This window comes from Lindgomyces ingoldianus (genome assembly GCF_010093535.1).
Source record: "Lindgomyces ingoldianus strain ATCC 200398 unplaced genomic scaffold BDR25scaffold_6, whole genome shotgun sequence".
NCBI classification, from domain to species: domain Eukaryota; kingdom Fungi; phylum Ascomycota; class Dothideomycetes; order Pleosporales; family Lindgomycetaceae; genus Lindgomyces; species Lindgomyces ingoldianus.
The window spans coordinates 1698005-1725823 of NW_022985167.1; the positions used below are offsets into that span (position 1 = coordinate 1698005).

General features: G+C 48.1%; 7 protein-coding genes across 7 annotated transcripts; 3 read left to right on the top strand and 4 right to left on the bottom strand.

Annotated features, from left to right (window-relative positions):
- Positions 1 to 2718: 2718 nt before the first annotated feature.
- BDR25DRAFT_215445 (amino-acid permease inda1) lies at positions 2719 to 4651 on the bottom strand (the record flags this gene model as incomplete). Its single annotated transcript, XM_033684841.1, has 5 exons — positions 2719 to 2973; positions 3024 to 3579; positions 3654 to 4218; positions 4277 to 4334; positions 4382 to 4651. 5 exons carry the CDS (start codon positions 4649 to 4651, stop codon positions 2719 to 2721), a joined length of 1704 nt encoding a protein of 567 aa, XP_033551792.1.
- Positions 4652 to 6039: 1388 nt separating this feature from the next.
- Positions 6040 to 7073, top strand: BDR25DRAFT_113162 (uncharacterized protein). Its single transcript, XM_033683609.1, has one exon. It carries the CDS (start codon positions 6220 to 6222, stop codon positions 6838 to 6840), a length of 621 nt encoding a protein of 206 aa, XP_033551793.1. The 5' UTR covers positions 6040 to 6219; the 3' UTR covers positions 6841 to 7073.
- Positions 7074 to 7277: 204 nt separating this feature from the next.
- Positions 7278 to 9224, bottom strand: BDR25DRAFT_384384 (general substrate transporter; the record flags this gene model as incomplete). The annotated part of the gene is made up of 5 exons (XM_033697868.1): positions 7278 to 7425; positions 7487 to 8319; positions 8370 to 8726; positions 8763 to 8855; positions 9102 to 9224. The coding sequence occupies 5 exons, from the start codon at positions 9222 to 9224 to the stop codon at positions 7278 to 7280; spliced, it is 1554 nt and encodes a 517-aa protein (XP_033551794.1).
- A 676-nt stretch (positions 9225 to 9900) lies between these two features.
- BDR25DRAFT_384390 (uncharacterized protein) lies at positions 9901 to 13337 on the top strand (the record flags this gene model as incomplete). The annotated part of the gene is made up of 5 exons (XM_033697869.1): positions 9901 to 10683; positions 10729 to 10751; positions 10802 to 11786; positions 11841 to 13013; positions 13059 to 13337. The coding sequence occupies exons 1-5, from the start codon at positions 10072 to 10074 to the stop codon at positions 13335 to 13337; spliced, it is 3072 nt and encodes a 1023-aa protein (XP_033551795.1). The 5' UTR covers positions 9901 to 10071.
- A 1897-nt stretch (positions 13338 to 15234) lies between these two features.
- On the bottom strand, positions 15235 to 20476 carry BDR25DRAFT_214121 (putative multidrug resistance-associated protein; the record flags this gene model as incomplete). Its single annotated transcript, XM_033684780.1, has 15 exons — positions 15235 to 15466; positions 15531 to 15986; positions 16039 to 16666; positions 16731 to 16795; positions 16833 to 16895; positions 16950 to 17021; positions 17079 to 17205; positions 17273 to 17635; positions 17695 to 17857; positions 17923 to 18683; positions 18752 to 18985; positions 19049 to 19328; positions 19384 to 19628; positions 19683 to 20202; positions 20279 to 20476. The coding sequence occupies 15 exons, from the start codon at positions 20474 to 20476 to the stop codon at positions 15235 to 15237; spliced, it is 4407 nt and encodes a 1468-aa protein (XP_033551796.1).
- Positions 20477 to 21146: 670 nt separating this feature from the next.
- On the bottom strand, positions 21147 to 21350 carry BDR25DRAFT_181452 (uncharacterized protein; the record flags this gene model as incomplete). Its single annotated transcript, XM_033684215.1, has 1 exon — positions 21147 to 21350. A coding segment is annotated over one exon (204 nt), but the record flags the coding sequence as incomplete, so codon positions are not given.
- Positions 21351 to 22065: 715 nt separating this feature from the next.
- On the top strand, positions 22066 to 23635 carry BDR25DRAFT_351439 (uncharacterized protein; the record flags this gene model as incomplete). Its single annotated transcript, XM_033694850.1, has 7 exons — positions 22066 to 22151; positions 22494 to 22601; positions 22721 to 22814; positions 22871 to 22896; positions 22944 to 23383; positions 23412 to 23492; positions 23535 to 23635. The coding sequence occupies 7 exons, from the start codon at positions 22066 to 22068 to the stop codon at positions 23633 to 23635; spliced, it is 936 nt and encodes a 311-aa protein (XP_033551798.1).
- Positions 23636 to 27819: the final 4184 nt, after the last annotated feature.

Consider the following 27819-nt stretch of genomic DNA (forward strand, 5'->3'; position numbering starts at 1 on the left):
ATACGGTTATGTCTGGGATCTGGGGAGGATACCGTGACAGCTGCTTGTAGTGCTATAGGCAATAGCTGTACTGCTAAACCTAGCTCTTTTAACTACACTTTGCTGTACAAGCTAGCTTATAATAATTAAGTAGACGCGTCTAATTAATGCTATTATATGTGTTGTTATTATCTTTGTCTTAGTTAGTTGTAGAGGGGGTCCCTTTTATAGAGCTTTTATTAATGTTAAGCTCTAACAGCGTGTTAGTAGCTATATTAGTAGCGCCCTTATTAGGGGGGGTTTATAAAGCTGCGCTTTTAAGCTGCTAGCTAAAGACATAAGATAGGGCACTATTTATACCCTCTAGATAATTAGGGGACGTTATATTAATAGAGAGGGGCGTTAGTAGGGTAAGAGAGTTAGTGTAAGTTAGTAGGTTAGATAGGCAGAAGTTAAAGAATCTTAGATATACAGCGCTAAGCTCTATTAGGCAACTATTATAACTTTTATCTCTGTTAACTCTAAATTGCCTTATCCTAGATTTACTACTCCTACCTCCCACGCACTAGAGGATCCTGTATTCTACAGTAAATCTCTAGGGATCTAGGGGATTTAAGTCTGTTAATTAAGTTAATTAAGTAGGCATAATTTACTTAATTAACTTAGTAAATTTTGCCTAGCTAATTAACTTAATTAATAGCTGTTAATTAAGTTAATTAAGTTAAGTTATTAAGTTAACTTGTTTGTTGCCAAGTCTGGTCTGGACTAAGGCGCGCTTTCACGTGCGGCAAAATGGGGTTCAACAGGATGGAATATTCCGACAGGGGGCTGGCACCAATATCAGAAGTTTCAGACTCCGTCGGAAAATCAGGAAGCTCTAATGTGAGATGAGTGGTACGGCACCAAGTGAACTTTGAAGTGAGCCTCCAAAGAGTCGGTCGGAGCGAGACCGGGAAGCAATCTCCCACGGGAATATATTAGGCTGGGCTACATCCACTGTGGCGAACGGTGCGCAAAGCGATTGAGAAATATGGCTGAGTGGAAATTTCCATCGTACAATTAAGAGGTCTCCTCGGTCAATCATGTGACGGAGCTAACCTCTTATAGATCAAGGTGCAAATTGGAGGGCTCGGTGTCGGGCAAGGGTTGAGAGTGGGTCACAGCAAAAATGTATTCCACATGCATGATTCCTGCAACTTCAATGCGAACACCGCTTTCGTATAAACCAATGTTATATAGAAATTGACTCATGTTCTTTGCGCTGATGGTATTTTCGTATGCGGCTGAACAATCTCGCTTGAGTGAAGCTTCCGTAAGTATCATAAATTAGGTGCGGATCAAAAAGCCCGAGGGTTATCAAAGCAGTCAATGCTTAGTATCATACAAATGCATGGTTCCAAAATCATAAGCGCTCAGTAGATACTCCCGACAGATAGCGCCTGAAGTGAGGATTGAGCCGCATGACTATCCTACCTAGGTACCATTCAGGTTACCAAATTACAGATTGGTCTAGAACTGAGGTCTAGTGCTTTAGATCGGTCTGTAATTTACTTAAGTGTGTCAACAGATATGTAACGAAGCTCAGGTATAAGGTTTGACTTCGAGGCAACAAAGAAAGACGAATCACCGACGATTGCGGCCATGGGATCAACGCATCGTTTCTGGAAACAAAGCCGCGTCATAATAAAAACAGCCTGCATCCCCAACTCAAATAGCGCAAACCCTTTAAAAGTTACTTTCGACCCATCACCCTTCGAAAATGACCCGATATCCCTCCGTCAACCACGCCATCGGCTCTCCGCCATCTCCCTCGCCTGACCTGGAACTCGAATACGCCAATATTACCCTAAAATCCCAAAACCGTACCCTCATCCACTATGAACGCAGAATCCAACGCGAATTCTGAATCCTCCTCCTTACCTTCATCGTATTTCTCTTAGGACAATGGCTTATTAGCCCCTCACCCTTCGACTACATGTCTATCAAAAGCCAAATATAACACTTCCTTATGCAAAACCGATGAAGGGAAGGAACCGTGGGCTGTTGATTCCCTCGGCGGAACAGCTCTACACGGAGTTGCCACCACCGTTTCAGGGGATGAATCTTGCGCAGTTTACTTTTGTGTTTGAGAATCCGTTTACGGTCTTGAATTCTAACCGAAATTCAAGGGAACAGTTAGGAAATAAGACAGAGCAAGAAGATCTTTTTGTTTATAGAGATTCGCTCATGGAAGAAGCGTGTCGTAACCGTGAGGAGAAACTCAGCAAAGCAGTCTGCGAGATAGCAAAGCGAAGGTACTCAAATGCGGCTTCTTGCTTCGTTGGAGAAGAATGTCGGGAAAAGGCATCAAGGGGAAGTAATAAGAACGGGGGGTTCTGGACATGACTCGGAAAGGCAGTTGGGACATATAGGCGGGAGAAAGATGATTGAGGCAGAGCTTGTGGGCGACGCACCGAGGATTTCGGAGGTTGATCCTGTGGAGTGAGGTGGACGGAAAGCGAGAGTATCGGATTGATTGTATAGAAAGGGAAAAGCAATTGAAAATGATGACGGGTGGAATAGGAAAATGTGATAGCTAGATTAATCTATCAGGTTCTGTATTAAGCAAACACAGGAAGCGAACAAGCAGTTTTCATAAAAAGCACTAGGTATCTTCTACAAGTACAGCTATGACGCGTCTTAGCTGCCGTCATGCTCCCGATACTCATTCTTGCACACGATGACACTTGAATGAAGATATTAGAATATAACGGCAGAGATTCTCCTCCAAGCAGGCCAAGTCGCCATCTCCGCCCTCTGAGCATTGATGTAGTCCCAGTCGAGCTCTCTCCTACCAGAATCAACGTCAATATTGGATGTTCTCAACCAAGCCTGGCGCTTCCAAAGATAGCCGCAAAGCCAGAAGAATATTACAACGGGGAGGGCGAGGTAAGATTTGAAGAAACCTTCTGCGGTGCCGATATCTTCACCAATGGGGGAGAGAGCGGTATAAAACTGTGGCAGAATTAGTAATGGTATAGATGACCTATATCTTGGAGACGAACCTGGGCGCAAAGCACAAGGAAAATGATGAAAAGGCCAAGCCAGGATCCATAGACACTACCAACCGCTTTGAAGGGGATTTCGTCAAGAGTATGCCCATGATATGCCCAAGCCTTGCGGAATCGGATATGGGCAAGGCATATGGAGCCCCAAGTGAACAAAGCAGCAAGACCTGACAGAGCCAAAAGCCAGTCAAAGACTGTCGGGCCATCGGCGTCTAAGTTGACATATGCGAGAGCGCCAAAGATTAGGATAGCGAGAACAGACCATAGGGGCCGCCCAGAGCGATCAATGTAGGTAAAGAACTTGGGTGCGTATCCTTGTTCGCCGAGAGCGGTAAGAGTACGTGACCCACCATATACTCCAGAGACACCAATGGAGATGACGGAGACCAGGATGACCACGTTCATAAAACTGTCGAAACCTTTAAGGCCGGCGTACTTTCCAACAAGCACGAATGGAGACGCATTGACGTTGACATAGGGGTTTGCACCAAGAAGGTTGTCGTCATCGTATCGGATGAGCAGACCAACGAAGAAGAGGCCGAGGACATAAAACCTGTTCAAATGTTAGTTGCACCTGAGGAGGCGAATGGTACGTTGTGGGCTCGGGGATGAGAAGGTGGTGCTCACAATGTAATTCGCCAGAAAACTTGTCGAATAGCACCAGGCAGAGACTTGAGAGGATTCTTCGTCTCAGCTGCGGCCAAGCCAACAAGCTCAGTTCCAGAGAATGCAAAGGCGGCAGTGACAAAAACCGAACAGAAACCCTTGAATCCATTGTTAAATGCCCCCGGATCGTACCATAGGCGCGCCCCCCAGTACTCATCATATCTGCCGGAGGAAGGTCCGCCGCCAAGAACGAGGACAAACGCGATAATCATGAATATGACAGTAGCAGAGAGTTTGAGCATGGACGACCAAAATTCTTCTTCGGCGTATCCTAGGGTTCCGAACACGTTGATGATGATGATGAATAGGTAGAAGATGGTGATCCAAACACCAACGTTCACTCCTGCCTGCCAATACTCGACCGTGAAACCAGCGACAGTCAACTCGAGCGGCAAGACGATAGCCCATTGGAAGACGTAGTTCCACCCCATGGCAAAACCCCAAGAGGGATCGATAAATCGGGTGGAGTATGTGTAGAAGCCACCCGAGATTGGATACATGACGGCGAGTTCACCGAGAGCGTATACTATGAAGCTTCTTAATACCACATACACAAGTTAGGGGTTCCACAAAATCACACATACCGACATTGAAAATCATGACACCCATGATGAGAAAATCAATCAGTAGTGTTCCAGGTCCCTGAAAAGTGTGAGCGCGTGACGTGAGACTAATTCTGGGATTCTTACTCCACGACTGAGAGCACTGCCTGAACCGACGAAGAAACCAGCTCCAATAGAGCCACCAATAGCAATCATATGCAAATGGCGAGTCTTCATAGATTTGTCCAGCTCCACGATCTTGGGGCCAACCTCACGCCGTTGGAAGGACTTGATGTTCAGGCCATTTCTAGTCCAGAAATCCTCAGTCTCGCGCCATTGGCCCTGCTCATGGGGATCACGGTGGGGAGGAGACGTGATGCCAACCTTCTCCTCAGGAAGGACGTACTTGTCATCCATGGTGTAGCGAGGTGGTCTCTTGGAAGACGAAGAGATAAGACAAGGTAAACCAGGACTCTGGGACGAAAGGGTTCTTAAATAGACGGAGGTGATCAGCGGAGGGGTTCAATCTATCTCTACAGATCTCGCGGCGCGCCCGACTGGCGGCATCCAAAAGGGTACGGACAACAGCTTGGCACAGCTTCGGCGTGTCCTCTGAGCGGGCTGGCAGTTGATTGACGGATTGAAAGAGAGTCCTGGTTGGCTGCACCGTGGATATGTCGGCAATTCCTGTTTGCCAAATAGGGCCTAAGAGGTTCCTCTGGTCAATCACTCATTTTTAGCGCCACGGCGGCTCTTAGACGGCTCTTGGACCTCCCTATCGTGGGATCTGGGGGGCATTGGCATGCGTGGCGGAGTGTCTTGGCGAGTGGAGCTCCGACCGGCGGGGTGGATGTGACACGCCAGAGTGGTGATACCCGGTTGCTGGGGCGGAAATTGAAGCTTGAAGAGGATAGAGGGAAATCCGGTTGATGCGAAGCTGTTTTCTGCGCCATCGATATGGTGTCTGCCTTCTTCAAGAAATGCCATGCCAGCCTCGGCGGGACTTGGCTGCCACCAGGGGGGGCGGAAAGAAGCTTGCTGGGCGGCAAGTCTTGCGAACTGCCTGAACAGGTAAATAGTGGTGAAAGAACGATATTATTGGACATTGCCTTATCTGCACACAGCATGGGGCCGTTGCTACATGCGACAACTTAAAGATCAGGATGAGTGGTGGTTGATGAGACGTGAAATGCGTGTCGGTCTGGAGGTGAGCAATGCTAAGCAATAAAATTTGTTACCTAAGATCTCCTCAAAGATCACGTGAGTTGTCTTTCTTTCTGCATTCGACCTTCCTTTTTCTTCCTGGTTACCTTTTACCTCTGAATTATTATGAACCACTATCACGGCATCCGTCGCTCTTAGCCCTCGTATATACTCTCTCCAGTCAATCCGTACTTCCAAGATTCTACTGTCCTTTTTCATCCACGATATTTTCTCCTGTACTCTCTCTAAACCATTTGGAATGCGCTACCCCAATCCGACTAATAACGTCATGTGTTTGATCAGCCTTGGAACTCTGTGATGAAACATGATACAGGACTCCCTCCACATCACTTGAAACGTAGTCATCCCATCTTACTGTTGCGTTCACCCATCGTTTGAGGTCGCGAAGCCCTAACTCCATGGTGCCCAATGCACAGGCGCCATCGCAGCCCTACGACGAAACAAAACAAATCTCGGCTCATTTGGCAAGGCAGGCGTCCGCGCACCGTTCACCGGATGCACATCCGCACCTCGTATTCCGTCATTGGCTCACGCGACTTGGCACTTGCGCAAGAATGATGTGTCTGCTAATACATTGCCAGGGGAAGGTAGGCGATAAGTGTGAAAAATGCAAAAAGCTATTTGAGGGAGGCAATCTCATCGCTCGAGGTATTGAAGATATTTTCCGTCCATCGTTGTCTTTTCGAGCCCAACCGAAATCGCCAACGACAAAACAGCAGTGTGCCAGCTAAACAAACTACCACCTCATCCAGAATCACCCTATGCCACGTTCCTCCCGACCCCAACCCGAAAACCGGCACCAAATCAACCACAGCCAAATGAGCCAGCACTACCCATCAACCCGCACCCACCCTTCAACCCTCACAATCCCAATCCCGAACCCGCACAACTTTCAATGGCGTGCTCCCCGCCCACCAACACCCGGCAAGCCAACTTTCGACACCATACACGACCCACCCCTTAATATTCCACCCGTCCCGCCGCTTTCATATATCGAGCCCGACGCTCCGGCCTCTCCGCTCATAACACCATCATATCTGTTCCCCCGCACTCCTCCTCCACTTCCTATATCATCGCTTTCTCAAAAATCGACGCAGAGGAGAAATAACAGGCACCGGAGGAACTCGCCATATCATATTCAGACTAGCGAACTGATACCGGGTACAGAATCCCGATTCGGATATGGCAATACAAGAAGGATGCCAGAGAACCTTGGATGGAACGAGCTTAAATCTCCGATGCGATTTCATTTCATAGAGCCGGAGTGGGAGCAATGTAGTGGTGTGCTCGACGGTCGGGATGTTTTAGAAGGAAGAGAGCCGTGCGAGAGACAGGAAGAGAAAGCAAAGACAGGGTTGCGTGGATGGAGGTTTGGTAAGTAGTGAGGTTTGCCGCCCTAGGTGGATATCTCGGGAACAAGACTAGTGTATTGATTAGAGACGGTAATTGTAATATAATTGTACTTCTCCAGCTTGGTCGCTGGGCAATTCCTGGGTGCTTGGTGGCTAGCGTCTTTGTGGCTTTGACATGGGTAAATAGTTTAGACAGGATGGAAGCAACAGGCGTCAATTGATGGGGTTTAAAGTCAGAATAGCCCTTTTAGTTCCGCTGCCTAGTTCGCGTCCGAGTTTCGTGGTGAGCGTGACGAACTCCACGAGTTGATAAGCCCATATGAACAGGTTTCCTAATTCGGAAGTGACACAAATGGCATGCCCCGGTAGGCTAAGTTCCTCTAATGAGAATTCAATAGGACTCTTCCTTGTTTCTAATACAAAGCAGCCATGTGCAAGACTATAGGAGAACCCATTTCCAACACAATTCAAACCCCGCGATCCTCAACATGAAGAACTTGTCCCCGCTCATCCATCTCTATTTTAATGCGCTTATTAGACGCTTTACGTGGATTTGGGGCCTCAAAGATCTCTCTCAGTTCTTCTGGCGTTTTACCAGCTATCTCCACAAAGAACCTAGACCGCATAATCACATCCCGAAAACTCTCGAGGCCACCTCTACGTGGAAGTCACTTACCAGTAAATAGCGGAAATCTCAACACATATCCAAGCGATATACACCAGATACAGCTTCCACCCAATCTTCTCAATACCAATTGAGATACCATACGTATTAATCACCATAGCAACATTCAAGAACAGGAAATTCAGCCTAGATCCTTTGGCTCGTGTGGGGTTCTCGAGACATTCAATGGCGTACAGAGTCTGTAGCGGCGTCCAGCCCCAGGCGAAGAAAATCCCAAAGAGATAGATAGACACAATAGTTCCGTACGCAAGGTCATTCGACGGTTTGGCCGTTGCCGTGAAGGCAGTGAGAAGACAGTATGAAAAGAGGCCGCCAATAAGACCACCCATCAACATCTTTCGTCTCCCAAGTTTATCTAGAAGGGTGGCTCCGTTGATCGCACCAAGCATACTGAAAATGGGATTGATGGCGTTGATGAGAAGTTGCCTATTTGTATCCGTAATCTCTGCGTTCTTAATCATAGCTGGCATAGAGTACGAAACAACGTTATTTCCCGACCACTGACCATAAACGGCCATCGCGATAACCATTGCAAGTCGGTATCGTGCAGCTTTGGTGTTTCCAAGCTCGCGGAAGTCCCACCAGGGATTTTCGTTATGGGTGACAGCGAAGTCATCGCAGATCTCGCGGACCTGGAGTTGGACGATGGGTGCTTCGGGATTGTCATCGCCGTGGTACTTTGCCAAGACTACGATAGCTTCTTCGTGTCGGTCTTTCGAAATTAGCCAGCGAGGTGATTCGGGGAAGAACAACACAAGGGCCAAAACAACGGAGGGGAGACGCCAAGCCCAAGATGACGACTCCAGGTGGAGGTTTGTGCCGTACTAGACATGTTAGAGAAAATCCATCAAATCGATGAGTTAAAACAACGTACGGTGGTCCACCCAGCCAAGATATTCCCTAGCCACCAGAAGCTGTTATACATTCTCGCCATAGTTCCCCGATATGCCGGATGAGCAAGCTCTACCGTGTATGCAGGTCCAGCAGCGGAAGCAATGGATGCTCCACACCCGAGCACGAACCCCCCACCAATGAACTGGCCCATTCCGCGGGCACTAGCTTGCACAGCTGTTCCAACAAGAATTAGCAGACATCCCACAAAGATGCACACACGACGTCCATAGCCATCAGCAAAGAAACCACAAAATGGAAATGCAGCAATCCGGCCGAGTTTGTAGATTATAAATATAATGCCAGTGGTGGATCCCTCTCCGTAGAGGCCAAAGGTCTTCTGGTAAGTGGTCATGGCGTTGATTTAACCCATCACTGAATTATCGAAGCCGTTCATGGTTGACACCAGGTAGCCAATGCCCATGATTGCATAAAGCTTGAGCATGTTCGGAGAGAGCGGCTTAGGCTTCTATGCCTCGATGGCGGCGGCTATAATGAATTAGTGTCTTCAGTGTAAAGTGCGAGAGTAAAGGATGGTACATGGAACGGAACGTGGCAAGGCCGGAAGTATAGCAGAGTTCTAAGACCTCCTAAAACCCTCGTCCATTCCAACTACAGCCTCAGGAAATTCGGAACCCCCTGTCAACTCTTGGTGGCAGGCGCGAATACGCAAATAATGAATGACATTTCATCATTTCATTCCAGAGATTTATACTTGGAAATCGTACCTACCCAAGGCGACCGACGCCACATTCGTTCGAATAGCATAGCTGGGCTTGTGCACGTCGTTAACAACAATTAGCTGCTGCTTGGCATAGTTATTGTCCTCCTTCCCCATGTTGAAAGAGGTTCAGAGCCAATGCACAACCCAAACTAATGCACCGAAAGATAGTAGAAGATGGATGGGGTAAAAGCAGTCTCCTATTGTTCGGTCACTGCAGGGTCGGGACTTAGGTGAACTTATATCCCTGACTAGGGTACGCACTCTTTGCAATCAAGGCTTTGAACTCCATTGGGAGCACTCCGAGGCGTAAGTAATTCTTCCGAGGATATCTTTCCAGATGGCAATAATTGGCTCAAGCCAGCCTGGCATTGAGCGACGCAACCTGTTTTCAAGAACAGGCTGCTATGGCGAGCTTTTAAATACCGGATTCATACTTCCTGCGAGAATTCTGAAGGGTAGATCGAAAGCAGTGGCGGATCGAGTCCCCGAGTGGACTGGTGGGGGTGCACTTCAATACAGGATGCGGCCATTCGAATCTCGCGTGTGAAGCTAAATAGTCTCCCATGAGTCGATGGAGGGGACTTTTGGTAGTTTACAGAGACATAAGTTCAGTTCTATAGACGCGGCTCAACATTGTGAGGAGTTTCGTGGAGAAAGCGTGGAGGCTAAGGCCACCCAAGCACGTGAAGCCGACTTGGGCATGGTTGCCGAGAGTTTGCAGGGATCCCCGCCGCAGCATAATTGACCCGACCTCCACCCTCCCTCAAGCCAAACAACGTACATTTCGGCGTTTCAATAAGACCGTTCAGCATGCCCGATTTTCTCCTCTATGCTATCCCTTCTACTGACGTGGCGAGGCCAACTTCGAGCTCCTACTTGATATAGTGAGTGGACAACTTTCTGAGAGAAAGGGAAAGATCTCAACCTCTAGCTCTCAATTAACTTCATCAATTGGTTTCAGATGGCTGCTGTTTCTGGTGTCCATCCGGCTGCAGTACCTGATTGGAATAATCTCAATGTTCTTCATAAAAACACACTTCCACCGCGAGCATACTTTAACGTCTTTCCCTCTGAATCGGATGCCCTCACTTACGATGCTGGGAAAGCAAAGTCCCTCTGTTTGTCAGGAGCGTGGAAATTCCAGCATTCACTCTCACCATTTGAAGCCCCCGAAGGCTTTCAAGCCCCATCGTTTGACACTACATCATGGAGCGATATCGCCGTGCCTGGCATGTGGCAACTCCAAGGCTTCGGCAAGGGGCCTCATTATACAAACGTCCACTTTCATATCCCGGTCGACCCTCCAAATGTTTCATTTACCGAAAATGAGACTGGGTCGTATGTGAGGAAGTTTACCATCCCTCAGGAGATGAAGGGGTCTCAGATTCGCCTTCGATTCGAAGGGGTAGACTCTTCATTTCATGTCTGGGTGAATGGTAAGGAAGTCGGCTACTCCCAGGGGAGCAGAAATCCCGATGAGTTTGATGTGACCCATCTTGTTGACGAGCAAGGAGAAAATACGGTGGCCGTGAGAGTGTATCAACTTTGCGACGGAACGTACATAGAGGATCAGGTAAGTGTCTCATACAGCTCTTCCCCCAGTGCTAACAATCTCTAGGATCAGTGGTGGCTGAGTGGCATGTGAGACTATCCTAGTCATATTGGCTATGTCTTATGACTGACGATGCTAGCTTCCGTGACGTATTTTTAATTAGCTTTCCCCGAGAGTCAAGGATTGAAGACCTCTATGTCCAAACTTTCTTTGACTGGGAATACCGTGATGCCGAGCTCATGGTAAAGGTTAGCTTAACAGGATCCGGCAACCTCAGGGTCAAGCTTCTCAACGCTGAACGCCAGACTGTTGCTAGAGTATTCACCGAGTTCTCGAACGAACCGTTCCTTAATATCTCGTTCCCGATCAAAAACCCGACCAAATGGACTGCTGAATCTCCGTACTTGTACCACCTAGTTGTGTCTGTCAACTCCGAGCAGTATGTTTCGCATCGCATCGGCTTCCGTCAGGTACAAATGATAGACGGACTGATTAAAGTCAATGGAAAACGCATCGTATTCCGCGGGGTAAATCGCCACGAACACCATCCCAAATTTGGTCGCGCTGTGCCCATAGAATTCCTCAAACAGGACCTTATAAACATGAAACGTCACAACATTAATGCTATTCGCACATCTCATCAACTCAATGATCCACGACTGTACGACCTGGCTGATGAGATGGGATTCTGGGTTATGGATGAAGCCGACTTAGAGTGCCATGGTTTCGAGTCGATTGCAGACAGTGCGCTATCTGCTGAAGACCGTAAAATGCCTTTTCGCCAACGCCAGGTCCTTACCAGAAGGGCGGCCGCAAAGTGGACCACTGACAATCCTGATTGGACCCACGCGTATGTCGACAGAGCACAGCATCTCGTGAAGCGAGATCAACTACATCCTTCCATCATTGTGTGGAGTCTTGGAAATGAAGCATTCTTTGGCCGGAATTTTACGGCGATGTATGAATGGATTAAAACTTTCGACGACAGTAGGCCTGTTCACTATGAAGCGGACATTTGTGCCGAGACAGTAGATATGTTTTCGCGAATGTATCCACCTGTTAACGAGATTGTAAAGTTCGGGAAAGATGACAGCAAAAAAAAGCCATTAGTGCTATGTGAATTCGTAAGCCCTTCACTCGTCCCTCCGCTCTCGTATAGGAGCGACTAAATGCCACAGGTCCATGCAATGGGCAACGGTCCGGGTAATATCAAGGAATACATCGATGCATTCTACACGTATCCCAAACTTCAGGGGGGCTTTGCTTGGGAATGGGCTAACCATGGCCTCCTGACGCAAGACAAGGAGACAAAAGATCAATACTTTGCCTACGGAGGCGATTTCGGTGAGATTCCTCATGACGGGACTTTCGTGATGGACGGACTAGTGAATTCGGACCACACACCAAATCCTGGCTTGATCGAATATAAGAAAGCAATTGAACCGGTACAGTTTCTCGAGGTGATCTCGAACAAGGCCAAGTTTGTCAACCGTTACGATTTCATAGCGCTGAATCACCTCAAATGTGAGTGGACCATTGCCTCTGACCCAGAGCGTACCGATTCAGGCTCCATTGAACTACCGCCTGGCGTGGATCCGGGGCAAACTTTTGAGCTTGAGATGCCCAATTTATCGGATATAAGAGGTGAGACGCTTGTCAACTTCTCGTTCCGCTTAAGCGATGCCACACCTTTCTTGGAAGCTGGTTTCGAGGTTTCGACGGCCCAAATTTCACTTACTGGACTAGATCCCCTTCGGAAAGCTCCTTCTTCTGCCGGGCCGGAAGTACAAGTCCTTTTTTCTACTCTGAATTCTCTTCAAATCAAAGGCGGAAACTCGGCGTGGACATTCAATACTCTGCACGGCAATCTCACATCCTGGGTCAAGGACTCAAAGGAGCTTGTCTCGAAGTCACCAGAGATCAACTTCTTCCGTGCTCCAACTGACAACGACATTCCACAAGATGGCTGGGACTGGAAGGACAAGCTTCTCCACCTTGCAAAAGTCTCGACTCGAAAAGTTGAATGGTCGCAGGCTAGCAGCAGCGAGTTCACCATAACCGTACACCAGCGAGTTGCACCTCCGGTCTTTTCATGGTCTATCGACTGCGTCTTAGCGTATCATTTCCTAGCGGACGGGTCTTTGACTGTCCACGCAACCGGCACCCCGCAAGGCCAGAATCTACCCCGTACCCTCCCACGTATTGGATTCGTTATGGAAATGCCGAAAGAATGGCAGCAAGTCCAATGGTTTGGTCGTGGGCCTGGAGAATGCTACCGTGACAGCAAGCTTTCGCAGCTGATCGGCACATACAAAGTTTCCAGTATCGAGGAACTATGGACTGAGTACGAAGTCCCGCAAGAGAGCTCCAACCGCACCGATACTCGCTGATTGAAGCTCGAGAATGGGGGTTCCTCCTTGTTTGTTCAATTCGCAGAACTCTCGAGTACTGGCCGTGAATTGAAGAGCTTCGACTTCCAGGCTTCGCACTATAGGATGTATGATGTGGCGAATGTGGGACATCCATACGAATTGAGAAAGTTTAAAAGAGAAGAAGTGGTCTTGAGGTTGGATTGGCAGCATCATGGGTTGGGTAGTGGCAGTTGCGGACCAAGAACGTTGGACAAGTATAGCCTCCTAACAGAGCCGTTTGAGTTTGAGGTGGTGCTACGTTAAGCGCAGGTTACCCATTGTGACGTGCCTGAGCACATTTATGGGAGGGCGGTTCTGGCCCATTTTTCTTTTCAGAGACTGGATTTGAGACGTGTTCCGGCTTATGTGCGCACAACCGGGCATGCTGCACTGCAATCACATCGTCCACGTAGCATCCACTCAAGGCAGCAGGGTAAGGAATGGCGACAGCTAAAAGGAATGCACAAGCTGAATTAGCAAGGGTTTAGCTTGCATAAATAATATTTATCAGCGGTATAGGATGCCTCTTAGATGCCAGGTCTTATCTAGATCTTTCATTTAGCCTGCTTGTCGGTAGTGCTGTCTTTGCCTAAGAGCTGAATGGTCGCAGTAGGTGATAAGGCGCTGAGCGTCAGTCTAATAAGAATAAAAATAAAAATCAAATAATGGCAGTAATAAGAAGACTGTTAGCCATGCTAAATACAATAACTTGTCACAATTCCATTGCAACTAGGAGGGGGTTTATATCCGCTTCAGTTAATCGCCTTGCGCACTGACTAATTCAAGCCCAGCTCCATACCATGCAAGTGGAACTAAATCCATCCTCTAAGTCACTAAATGGCTAGCCACAGAAGGGACGCATGAATGAGGTCGTGGCGGTGCATTGGTGCCATAACTAAGGATGGCCTGCTTGCCCATCTATACAGATGCTCTTACAACAGTACAATAAGGAGATGAAGGAGGACGAAAGTGATGCTTAGTTGTGTCAAAGGTGGATACTCAGTAAGAAACTACATGTAGATGCATGTGGGTCCAAGGATTATGGCGTAGATAAGTACCAAGATACATATCTAACCAACAGATGCGGTATACCAAACATGCGCCGGATACAGAACACCGTCTTCCCCTTAAAGTCCAGCGGCGGATATGTCTGATTTCTAGCTTTTCTCGCGCGCCTACTGTTATGAATCGTGGTGCGAATACATTAGAGCTACGTATTGCGTCGCCTTTATTGTTCCAGACGCTGAACAGCCACTATAAATCCTCTAGAGCCTAAGGCGGATGGACCCCTAAGGCTTGGTAGAAACGAGGCTTCTCTCCCATGAATTATTTTAGTCAACACCTCTAAATAGGTAGACAAGGTATTAAGTAACTTGCCCAAGCTTACATTTAGATAGATGTAGCTCTACTATGTTACTTATGTTGCCTGCGTCTGATCAATCTTATAGCGTACTTGGTGACAACCTCTATACCTACCACCATTATCAAATGCTTTCTCCGGCCCATATTAGAGCTAGCACAGTCTTGCAGCCTCCTTAATTTACGCAATCTCACCCATATTCTTCGTATGGGGTCAGAAAGAAGAAGTCACGGTTTGCGAGTACGCTCAGAGATAAGGTTACGGTTGAATGTGCTCACAGACTTTTCATGTATGAGCTCTGGGCTGCTCCTGACTCTACGATTTAACTGGTTAAGGTGGTATATCTAGACCGATTCCCCCGTTCACTACATATCCAGAAATTTGCATCTCGCAAGTCCCGCTCCAATAATCATGAATTCCGCAGTGAGTACTCAGCGCGGAGCTAGTGGATTTGGGAGGTCAGACACCAAGGCTTCCTCTTCTGGCACCTTGCATGTCTCTGCATGCAGTATAAAGTACACCCAGGCGATCATAATTTGGGCACGTGGAGTCCTTCATTGTTCTTCTACGTATGACCTGACAGAGTGCCGGATGGTCCGGAATGAGTTCGTCACACATATAGCAGTGCAGAAACCGGTAGAGCGGGAACGCTGGCTTACGGCTCCTCACTGAAAGGGCCTTCTTGTCTCTACTGAGGATATAACATTCGCAGCTCACTGGTACATCTGCAGTTTATTCACCGACTCCACTTCGAAACTCCCGTTCATGGTTTGGATGATTTCTAGTACGGAGAGGTCCCGTCTACTCCGAGTTTCTATCTTGCTTTCCGGCCTTGTACATGTCAGCCAGCAGTGACGTTCCCGCCAGCAGTGTGCTGGGCTTGTCAAACTCGACGAGTACGCCTCCATCTAAGACTGCAACTTTGTCGAATCTTTCAATGTATCGCAGCCGATGGACGACGGCTAGAACAGTTCGGGTGGAGACCTCGCCATCCACAGCATCCTGCATCACAGACTCTGTCAAGGCATCGACGCTACGGTTTGGGTCAGTTAAAACCCACCTGCAGGCTGAGGCAGGTTAGAATTCAGCAAACTTACCTGCTTGTGGCCTCGTCTAGTATCAAGATCTGACTTTTCCGAACCATGGCCCTTGCTAAACACAACAGCTGCCTCTCCCCCACAGACCACAAGGATAGTGACGTCTGCGCATCAAGGCCGCCACAATCCATTACTCTATCCCAGATCTTCAGGCGCCGCAGAGTCGAGATTATGGCCTCGTCTCGTACTTGACCTAGAGGGTCAATGTTGAACCGTATTGATCTAGGCATCAGGAAAGGCTCCTGCGGCACAACGTTGATGCGCGAACGGAGATCCGATGGGATCAAGCTCTGCGTCTCTACTCCGTCTATTGAGATGGAACCGGTGAAATTGATCATATGAAGTATGCTCAATATGAACGAGGTCTTTCCGCTACCCGAACGCCCACAAATCGCCACCTTCTCACCAGCGGCGATGGAAATAGAAAGATTTCTTAGGACCGGGTGACCGCCAGATCTACGATCAAGTCAGTCACGAAAGAAGGCGTTAGCTGCACAGGTCTACTTACTTGTAGGTTGCCGTCACGTTCTGAAAGCAAATTGCACCTCTCGTCGGCCAGTTGTCGGGCGCAACTAGAGGCTGGCCTATTCCCAACTCTTTTTCCTCCGATATCGTCTTCTCCACAAATGATTTGACCCTTCCGACTGCACCGATCGAGGTCTCGAGCGCGGTCCAGGATTTGACGAGTAGGGCCAGGACTTGGTTGAAAGTCATTACCGTGACGAGCGAGACGCCGACGGCTCCCGGATCGAATGAGTCCCTCCAAACCACCAGAATCGTAACAAGGACGGCCGCGAGTACTGCCACGATGAGATCCAATGCTAGGGCAAGCCATTGTTGAATGCAATAGAGTAGATACACTGGTTTCTGCGAATGGTCAAGCAGAGTATGAAGCTTCTGCCTGAATGCACGTTGCCATCCGAATGCCCGGACCGTGTTGGCCCCATTAGTTGTCTCGAGAAAGTGCAGATACACGGGGCCTTTTGCCTCAATATCAAGTAGTCGCACCTGACGAGACGTCCGCAGATAAAACCGCTGCACGAAGAAGACGCTTCCCGCAATCAAAGGGAGTGTTGCTGATAGATACTTGGCAAAGACGGCGAGAAGGATGACCTTGGCGACGCATTCGAACAAAGCTTTGATTCAGTTAGCCGTGTCTAGGCCACTTTGTGCACGGTTAGTTGAGCATATCAGACTCACCGATAATATAATTAGCAGCGATAGTGGGAAGATCCAGGCCAATTAGCTCCATATCCTGACTGAAGCTTCAAGATGTCAGTCGTGGTAATGAGCAAAGAGTACCTTTCAACTTGCCGGTTAGTGATAGAGCCAACGTCAGTTTCCTGAAAGAAGCGTAAGGGGGCGCTATTGGTCGAGTCAGTTTTTGGTCCCAGGGTGTTTTGTTTTGTTTCGACTCACCTCATTGTCGTCTTGAGAAGATCTTCATGGAGGTGCTTAGCGGTTCTGGATATGATGGTGACAAATATGAGCCTAAAGGGGTAAGTCATGTTGTGATGCTTTGTCGGAATCTTTGAGTAGTGAACTGACCACAACTCACTGAGCAGGAAGCCTGCTCCGAGGAAGCCCATCCCGACGTATACGCCCAGGTACAGCCTATTGTTGCTACGGTCCTGACTCTTTGCATTGGCGGCGGACCACCAATCGACGACGACGACTACGCGTTGTGAGTGTGAGCATTGCGACCGATACCAGCACTAGGGTCAATTTTCAAGCAAACGTACCGGAGAATTCGGTGCAGAACACCCACAAAGCCACTATGATCAGCATCGTGGCGACAGTCCCATGACCCCCAGCTCTGGAATAATAGCTGTAGACGGAAAAGTCACCAGTCTGACGCTTCAGATCATGCGCTTCCACGTTAAGCTCCATGAGTGCTTCTGTGGCAGTTGCGGCTACATTATTCGCGGGGTGCGAAGGTTCCTCATCGGATGAAGATGTCTCTATCCCACCCGACTCTGACTGTGACTTGAGTTGGAGGCCGGCGACATATCCGCCCGACGCTCTCAATAGGTCTATGCTACCAAACTCGGTGATGGTGCCGTTTCCCACAATGATGGCATCGTCAGCAAGGGATATGAGGGACGCTACACGACTGTCAGTTAAGGCCTGCTTCACTGTCGCTTGAGACAGAATACCCACTTACGGGCATGAGTAACGAGCACTACGGTAGACAGCCCTCTGCGAAGAAGCCCCTGACGTCCGAGAAGCCGTTCCGATATAAGAGCAGCATTGCGGGCATCGACGCCGCTCAAGACGTCGTCTAGGAGAATAAGCTTCTTCCTCGAATAGACGGCCCGCGCCAGAGACTATTCGCATGCAGATTAGAGACTGATTTAATGATTGATAACAGCCACAGATTATTGTCACTCACGACGCGCTGCCTTTGACCACCGCTCAAATTGCTGCCGCCGTTCCCAACTGGAGTACGGTCCCTTTGTCCGAGAGTGGCAATATCGCTCTCCAGTCCACAGGTCCAAAGAACTGTCGCGTACCACTTTTCATCTACTAGGCCTGAGGCGTCGGCTACAATGTTGTCTCGGACGCTGCCATTGATCAACCATGGCACTTGGGCACAGTATGCAGCCGTGGAGAAGCGTCGGTCTGTATCACCCCCCAATGAGATTGCCTCGTCAAGTATGCTTTCCAAAAGAGTCGATTTGCCGCTCCCTGTTGGTCCGAGGACGACTGTGAATCGCCGTTCATGGATGTTAGCTCTGAGGGTTTTGAGGATTGCAGGACCAGCTTTTTCCCACGCAATATCCTGGTTGCGGAAACGGATAAGGGGCTGGTCGACAGTTGTCTGAAGACAACTCGGCTGCATTATGGCCAGTTCCACTTCGGATCCTATTTTGTCGTCTCCCAATGGTGCTTGGTGAGAGCTGGGGTTCTCCAGTAGATGACGAGGTCGAACAGGCTGGCTGCAGTACTCTTGAATCCGGTCAAAGCTACTAAAGCACTGGATGAGGGCCGGGATGGCTTTTATAAATGTCAGAGCTGGCAATGTGACAAGAGCGATGAGAGAGAGTGATGCGAATGCCTGTCCTGCAAGAATCGAATTGTCATCCCTCGCGGCAGCTATGGCGTAAAATACAGCAAATGTGAGCATTGGTGCAAGATTCTGTGGCAAGACGGCTGCGCGCGCGAAAAGTCAGTTATCACTTGTACAGATTTGGTGAGGGAGGTTGTTGGTTAGAACTCACAGAAGAAGATGATGCCGATGAGAATCTTGCGGTATCTCGAGGAGCTGTCAATTTCGACTGTGCGAAAGTTGCTGATGATTTTGGACATCTTTTCGCTGAGCCCAAGCATTTTCACGGTCCTCATGGCCCCAATCACGACGGTGGTGATGCCCAGTCGCCTTTCGACGTTTTCAATCCACACTCGTTGGGCAGCCTTAGCCCAGGCCGAAAACTTGAATGTGGCCAGCACGAATACTGCGAGGCAATATGTTAGCACAAAGTGGCACCAAACATCAATGATGACAGTGGAGATCTCACTGAAAGTAACGACTCCCGGGACAAGGCATGCGAGAAACATCTGCCTTTGCAGCAAGAAGATGGCAATGGAAATATCTACGAGCGATGCCCAGACCTCGTGTATTGTTTGAAAGTTAAGGACGATGCGCTCCACATCGGTACCCATGAGGGTGAGGCCGCTGATGCTGCTGAGGTCAACGGCTCGTGCCTCGACGGTTTGCTGGTAGATGAGAGCTATGAGGCCACCCCTCAGACGTATGAGGAATCGAAACGTCATGTACCCGTATAGTGCCGTCGATACCTATAGTGGTCAGCTCAATGTACGACTTGCGTACGAAAGATGGCAGCTTTCTTACAGCCATGCCGAGATAGACGAGTGTATAGGCACCTATCAGGCCTCGGCCAAAGTCGTCTGGCATGCCCTTTTCGCCTACGAAGTGGATGAGCTTGGTGATCATGAAGGGCTGTGTGAACTTAAGGGCGCTTAGGATGAGGCGCGGGATGATCGCCGACAGGAAAGAAGGGGCATAGGCGCGGAGGCATGCCACCAGTAGACTGCGTTTCTGAGTCTTGTCATCTGTAGTGAGGTAAGTGAGCAATCCTGCTTTTCGTCCAAAACAAATTCAGGGGCTGGACTTGCACTTGGACCAGGTACTGGCCAGCTTTTCTCGCAGAGCCTCCGAGTGGAGGCGGTAATCGAGGTCTGGGAGGTCGTCTACGGAGAGAATGCTGTGATATCCGCGGCTCAGGGTCCCGAGGAGCCAAGAAAAACCGACGAGATTCCAGAATCCCGTAAATGGCTCCGGACCAGAAGAGTGAAACTTTTCGGGGAACCTCAGGGCGTTCTTCTTGCCAAGAGACTCTGCGAACAAGACACTAACGCCCTGGAGCAGGACAAGAGTCTGCAAGACTGCCGGTCCCGTCGAATGCGGTATGAGCCACAGGCTCCTAACGCGTGCGACATTGAGCAGGGAGATGAGGGCAAAGAAGATGGCGAGTAATGCTGAGGGCTGCTCGGAGCGGTGGTGCTGGAGCCATGAGATGCTGGCGACGGCGAGGGTGGTCACGACGGCGAACACTTCGGCGGCGACAGAGGCAGGGGTGTGCAGCTGCGGTTGCCGAGATCTGAGGGCCAGAAAGATTGTCTGACATGTAAATAGTACGACATACAGAGCCTGGGTTTTTGAAGATCATTAGTTTCAGGGTATAGGAGCAGGATGAGGATGAGGCGGGATATGCCTGTTTACTTACTGCCTTGACTGCGGCTGATTTTGTGCGTCTAACGACATCCTGGGCTTTGAGGAGACGTACGCCTGGCAGGACCAGGAGGATAAGGAGGGCGGCGTTTGGTGTTATGGTAAAGAAGAGATCCTGAAAGTAGAGGGTAAAGTCAAAGGAGCGGCATGATGGGTCAACGCGAGGGCCAATGGCTTGATCGCAGTGCGACATGGTGATAGTGGGAGGGGGTGCAGCGACAGGGTGAGGCTACTACCTATTGAAAATATACGTTGACGAGCAAAAGGGAATGAGACGAGGTCTTTCTGGTGAAGATGTTTCCGCTACATAAGGCTATCGCGCCATTTGTGCGTGTATGTTGCTTGAGTCATCCACCACGTTGTCAGGTGAACAAGCTTAGAAACGGGTACAGGGATCGGAATCCTATTGTACCCCGCATTTCTCCAGGAGGTTCTAGCAATACAGTATGTGGTTTGTAGAGTAGGTTTGTAGCGTCCTAGTTGTTGAAAGGGCTTTGGTGTTCGAAGATCTCATTATCATGGTCATCTGCCTACTTCGAGTTTCGAGGGCAGTTTCGTGTGAAAATGGATAGTCCGATGCGTTTCGCAATGTCAGAGGGGTCAGGCTGGGAGAAGATAGGGTCGGTCGAGGGACCCTCGACCGCTTCGAAGTGCGGATTGCTGAACATCTTCTGGTCACTGATGCAACTGATTCTAACACCTTTGAACTTTTTGTCGGTGGGTAGTTGGGTGTCCGGTGAAGGTTTGTGACCATACGAGAGAAAGTAGTCGGTCATGTGTCGGAAGTCATTCATGTCGAGGTCTTTACAAGTGGTCTTATTGATGCCTAGCCCCATCTTGCTGTAGGTGGTAATCGGATCTCGCTAGTCATGGTATTGTCCGGATTTGGTAGCGGTGATAGCTGCAATGCTGTTGTTGGGTTTTGAGCCATCGACAAGGAATGTGTCACGACAGCAGACGTGAACTGCGTTTGACAGTCTTCTCTTCAGAATCGGATTATACTGGATTGGCCAATGCTTAGGAAAACTATTAGGACCTAAAAATGTCTCGGCCTCAGGGCTCTGATGCTGGCTGTCTTCGTCTTCGTTGTCGTCAACATTTTGCCACTTACAATGAAGCCAGATGACTATTGGATTCTCTTTATCAACTGGAAAGAGGTCGCTTGGAGGCGTTTGTCGGCTGGTCGGCTCGAAATGTCGAAATTGGAGAAGGCTGCACAGAGAAGTTTGCAAATAGGCCAATTGGCATGTTGGCATGTCGTCGAGCAGTAGAAGGCGCTCTTGCATCGGTTGCAGAGTCACGCATTGGTTTTGTTGCACACAGTGCACAAGCGCAATACGTCGGGGCTCGTTATATTCTACTTTGTGGGTGGAGGATGATTTAAAGAAAGGTCTCTATAAGGCGGATGATCAAATTAAATTGGGCAGCTGAAGACAGCTTTATGTAACTAGCCAACACACCTCCTTTCTGCATAGTGGTGTGCAGATGCCCAGTGCAATAATTTAGCGCCTAATTACGTAGAGCTGAATACGTGCAAGGCTCCTTACCTAGTGAACCCAGTTCTGCAACCGACTATACAATCTGCCCAATTCCCAGCATACAGTAAGATCAACTTTAAGCAATACCACTGTCCTAATACATTTTCGCCACCGTGGGCCCCCATAGAAATAGAGCTTTCACTGGCTCGACCTCGCTCATCCACTCCACTGTGTTCTTTAGCACCAATGAAACCACCTGTTCCTGCAGCATTCTGCCTACATCTATTTTGGTGGTGTAGTGATAATGTGGACGGAATATTGGACAGCCAACAATGACCACATACGCTTATTGCTAAAAACAACGAATAAGGAAGCTTGTGGAGGTATACGGTGCAACTAAATTATCTTACTAAGACGTAGAATACAATACAATTGCCTAATATTACATTATATAAGCACGCTAAATTCCTGCGCCAATGCACTAAGCCTACTATAGCACAGGGAAACTTTTTAGTACATACTTTACAAAGGCTAAGCGTATTTAAATATTTAAGCTATTCTTTTCTTCTTATGTTAGAAGTACTGTGTTAAGGTAACTACTAAATAAAATATTCTATAATAAGTTGTAGTAGAGCAGAGGTGCAAGGCAAAATAGTTCCAGATGCTCTGAAAAGAACAATGAACGGTTTAACTAAGAGCGTTGTATTCTCAAGCCGCGCGATACCTTTCCAGGGAGCAATGTATTAAACTGCATGATAGAAGGGCGGGGAAGAGTGTTGCGTTAACTAAACAATGGATTCATTCCAACACATGTGGTTTTCCGCCGCGCATGGATATACCGTAGACTTTATAGCTAAAAATTGTTTACTTTATAAACTTTACCTTTTCTTATAAGAAGAATTAACGCTCTGCCAAGCCCTCCAATCAGCCCCATCACCACATATTGCGACATCAATCAGCCTGAACCAGATTCTGGGATGCGAGAAATATTCCGAATACAGAAACGCTTCCGATGGGGTTTTATATGAAACATTGAATTTCGCTTGGGGTTACGTAGGCCTTTATATTCAGGACTGAGGAAGATTTAAGTCTGAGAGTGACGCCTTTAGTCTTGGCTAGAGACATGCTTAAGGCTGTGATAATTTGTTTGGACGTTTTAAAACGCGGTTTCTAAAGATCGAGATCGACTCCTGGATTCGAAACAGCAGTCTTCATAGACACGAATCGAGTTCACTACGAGATTCATACAATGCGCACCTTCATCCTCCCTTTCCTCCTCCCACTCCCACTCCTGGCGCCTCTCATACACTGCGACTCCTCCCCAACAGCCACCCCAATTCCTTCCGCGCAGTCAACCCCCAAGCAAATAAAAATCCGAGAATGCCTCAATGCGCCTTACGATAATCTAACAGTTGTCCCTTCTGCCATAACTACCCTCGAAACCACGCTCCGCGCCCTGAAAACACCCATCCTCGTCTCCCGCAACATGGGTGCTCAACGATTCCGCGCCTCCCAAAACGGCACCTGTGTCGAACTGCTCATGCAGAATTGGAGCTGCGACCACGACCTTTCCTTGGATGGGAAGAGTCTTGCGTGGGCAGTCGAAAGTATTGCGAGTCAATGTGGAGGGGCGGTGACGACAGGGAAAAGCGGGACCGGGGGATGGAAAGGGGTACCGAGTGGTTGGGGATATTATCAGGATGATACGGGGTATGATTATGGGAGGCATTTGTGGGCGATTTTGAGACCGTGCGCGGAGAAACCGATGATGAGTGCTTGTTCGCCAGGAGCGTTGGCAGGGTAAGAAAGAGAGAAAGATTGGAAAGAGGCGGTTCTACAATATTTGGTGGCGAGGTGCTCGTATATTTGTATGAAAAATCTCGGATTATGACTGCAGCCCTCACCTTCGATTCCCCATTTCTGAATACATGTCCTCTGCATACAGTAGAATACCAATTTCCTTCTGCCCCTGATCCTCAATAACCCAGGCAACCCGGACCTTAATCTCCTGTAGGAAATACCTCTTCTCATCCTGAAAGATCGTAATATCAAACAGCATAATGATCTTCACCCTCTCATCATGATAAGCCGTCGAATACGCTTCAAGGCTTCCACACAAGTGTAGTGATATAGTAACCTTTGTAGTATCCACATTTCCTAATTTAGCTACCCCGCCAGTGTTGATTTCGGAAAGGGGGGTGCGGAAGATACCACATGCTTGGCTGGAGTCTCATTATATATGTTTCTTCTCGTCGGATAAAGCGCATTGCAAAATGTCGAGATATTCCCCTCTAGGTTTGTTTATATATTATCTGAGTTGATACACAAGGTGCATCCGTCTCATATTATATGATATGCGCTAAGGTAGACATTCTACACTAACTAAAGATTGTCGCGCCAATGTACATCGTATCCAAAATGGCTAATAGTTTTGTAAGTTGAACTCCGTTGTATCAGGAATTTGGGAGTGGAGAGGTCATTGCCTATTATATGTGGACGAATCAATTTCATTACCTACACGCAAACACAAGTACACAATCTAGTTAGAACCCAGGGACTGATCTGCCATAATTTCTCGGGGAGATGAAACAGGGGCATAGGGAGATCCAACAAAAAAGTGTAGAGATATCCTGAGTGCATTAGACCTCATCCATGAAACGCAGCAGTTCTTACAGGATATAGCGCAAAATTCCAACAATAACCAACGGCGAGAGAGAGGGTTCGATCTTTGAGGAGGCTGGCCTCACACGATTTTCGCGCGGTTGCCTCCCCGAAGCCTTCGAAGTGACTGTGGGGAAACTATATCGAAGGAAATATGGTAGGGTAAGTCTTGTTAGTTGTATGTAGGGTTAATTCGAGAGGGGCTTCTGAAGTTCAAGCACTTGGGGTATTCGAATTAGGCAATAAGCGGACATTCGTTCCATCAACCATTGAACACTACCACGAGGCTTAACCCTTCCTCTCCAACAGTTCAACAATTGGGGTTCGGTGGATAGGGGGAGTGTACCTAAGTAGCAAAAAGCTACCTTTATGGATACACGAACGCCTCAGAAATTCCGTAGGCCGATCGAGTTTCTTTTTTTCTGCCTCTATTTTTAAAGGCAATGCTACACCGAAGAGCGATCGCTCGCGTAACTTCTTTGCAGACTGATAGAGGCCATGATTCACTACTAGGCGAATTGCGATGCTGCCCAAATTCCAGAAGCTAGGAGTTACACAGGAGATATCCTAATCTAAGTCTCCTAGGTGTTGGGTAACCTCAAAGACTTGGATGAAACATGTAAGAACTCTTACCGCTTCAAGCTCGCGAAGAGAGTCGATTGACTTGGTGCTTAATGCCATTTCAAGGCGCTAGATGCTGAAGTGTTAAAGCTGCAGAGTACCAGATAGCGATTCCGGGAACATGGACACGGCGGTAGTAGCAACGATAGTCCCGTAAGAAAAGCGGAGTACTGGCTATCTTACCCCTCTGTGTATACGGTGTCATAGTACGAGAGGGAAACATCCTAACCTAGATATGGAATGACCGGCCGGAACCCTAGTAGATATGTGTAGAGAATATTGTCCACGTGTCTCTGGGAGGGAGACTAGACAAACATGTATAGATATACGATAAGCCCACCGAAAAGACATCATCCAGGGCGAGTGTTGTGAGTATGTCGTGCGAAGGGAAGAAACTAGAACCTTTTTCGTAGTGGCAGATAGCGAAACCCTGCTGATGCCCTCTATCAACTTGGCCATGGTCTCATGCGAACCAGTCTCGATGGACTTTCGTGAGGCAAGCTGGCATGGGGCACTGGAGTGATAACGGCTAAGGTGGCGCTCGTTCTAGTTGTACGATTTTAGCTTCAACTTCCATAGCCTTCCCCATGAAGAGGAGGGAAATATTGTGGTTCTCGCACTCACGGGAGGTACATGCTTCTGTGCATTTTGTGCAGAAAGGCACCACTCAATCGCACTGCTCTCATTAGCTCTCAGTCGAGTAGTAATAGGCTCGTCTTGCCTTTTATTCGGAGTGACAGGCGGGTCTACATTTCTCATAAGCATCTGGCATATTGCTGTCGAGGATTGAGTATAAAAGGGTGAGTAACAACGCATTTGCCCGTCAAGGTCACGCTCCATAGACGCTAAACATTGCAGTGTATGCCTGTGCGACCCGCTCTTTTGAACTTTCAGTTTTCAGAGAACTAGCACTGAAAGATGTATTTTGCTCTTAAGAATGCCTATTTATTAGCATATGGGAGTGCAAAATGTGTAGGCATGACGATAGGCTCTTCAACACGAAGTTCTGGCTTGACTTGGCGTTGTTGGTGGACGCAAAAGGGCGGTGGGCGCGCTGAGTGGCTGAGGCTGACTGTGACGAATTACCCGAGCTTTAGCCTGCTGAGTCATCGCATAACGTGTTCCACCAAACCCAGTCCCGCCGATCAGACTCTCCTCCACCTCCATATCAAGCAGCATTAAAACCCACTTGACTACCTTCGCATCAAGGAGCGCTCGGCAATGTCGACAACTCTTATAAGTGTCTGCTCTTCACTATTCAGTTTGTGCTCTGTAAAACGTAGGAAACGCTACCTTGGAGACTCTAGGACCTTATACTCATTGTCAATTTAGGGGAAAATATCAAATGATCCTAGATTCGTCTTCCAATGTTTCCCAAGACAAACGAGAATGAGGCTTGAGTAGCTTCCAGAATTACTTCCACTCAATGGAGGAATTTCCTTCATACGTAGAAGATATATTCAAGATTTTCTCAGATGGCCAGATTCAGCATCCTATTTTCACTGAGGAGATGGAGGCACAGATTTGTCAACAAGGAAGAAGCTTCATAGCTTTTGCTTGTTTTAATTTCTTGTTGTCAATTCAATCAAGCCAATCATCGCCCTAGTATATTAGCAATCAAGTCAAACTGCGCTCAGAATTTTGATCAACTCGATTAAAAAATTTATGGCGAAAGGCGTTCTGGAGCCATGATGGCCTGCATCTAGTGAGATCGTCCGTATGGGCCCTAAGCGTCGCCGCAACAGCACTGCAGTCGCTGCTGAAGCGCCTCAGAATACTGCACGAGAAAGGAGCTAGTCCCAATTAGTGAATGGTTCAGTACATAGGTATAGTATCTGTAAGACACGTGCGATACATGTTAGAATCAGCTAGGATATGAACGCTTTATAATATTGTTGCGTTCGCTAAAAGGTCAACCTCCCAGCTAGCACAGCAGAAGGATATATATAGACGGATAGCTGTATGCGACAAATATGTACTACATCTAGTCTCCTTAGCATTAAGTTATCAATCAACCAATCAATTTACAATCCCTTGCTCAGCGAAACGTGTGCTAGTCAATTAGCGTTAGCTTATTAGTGAGCCTGTTGTAGTACAGGTCTATCTCCAACACTACACCTAAACAGTCAGGGCACTAATCACATCACACTGACGACTAGATACAATACAGCATTCTTCATGCACCTAGATCTAGCGACGACCATGCCGATTGTGAATGAAGGCGAGACGACGAAGTGTGAGCATGTGAATTCTGGGGAGTGGAAGACGATGACTATGCGTCAGAACTATTGGTGCAAGCTTGAAAATAGTAGGGACGTGGATGTAGAGATATTGGCGGCGAGTAAGGGCATAGATTGTGTGAAGAATGGGGGAGGGTGGAAGTTGGAGCTTAAAAAGTTAGAGGAGTGGCTGCGCAGGGGCATGGGCTCCGAGTACTGATGAGGGGAGAAAAATGAGATGGTTGAGCTTGAGAGATGGGTCCTTCTAGTTGAGCCGTCCCTCTCAAATGGTTTTGTTTGCATAGTTGGCAGCTATCACCTGACAGCAAACCAGCACCAAAATAATCAAAAGCAACACAGAAACAAATACAACTCACTTACTGCAAGTTATCGCATAAAGGCACAATATGAAAAGGGGAGATTCTATCTGCTAAGCCACTTGCTAGAATTGAGAGTGCTAACAGCATGCAAATCTCTGTCCTAAACTAGATTGTCATGTTAAATCTAAACCCACTCCTTCACAACCATGCGGTCGAATCTCAAAGCCTCCAGCCGAG

Bases quoted from the DNA above. Each gene is read 5' to 3' on its own strand.
- BDR25DRAFT_113162 (XM_033683609.1), top strand. From the start codon at position 6,220: ATGCCACGTTCCTCCCGACCCCAACCCGAAAACCGGCACCAAATCAAC.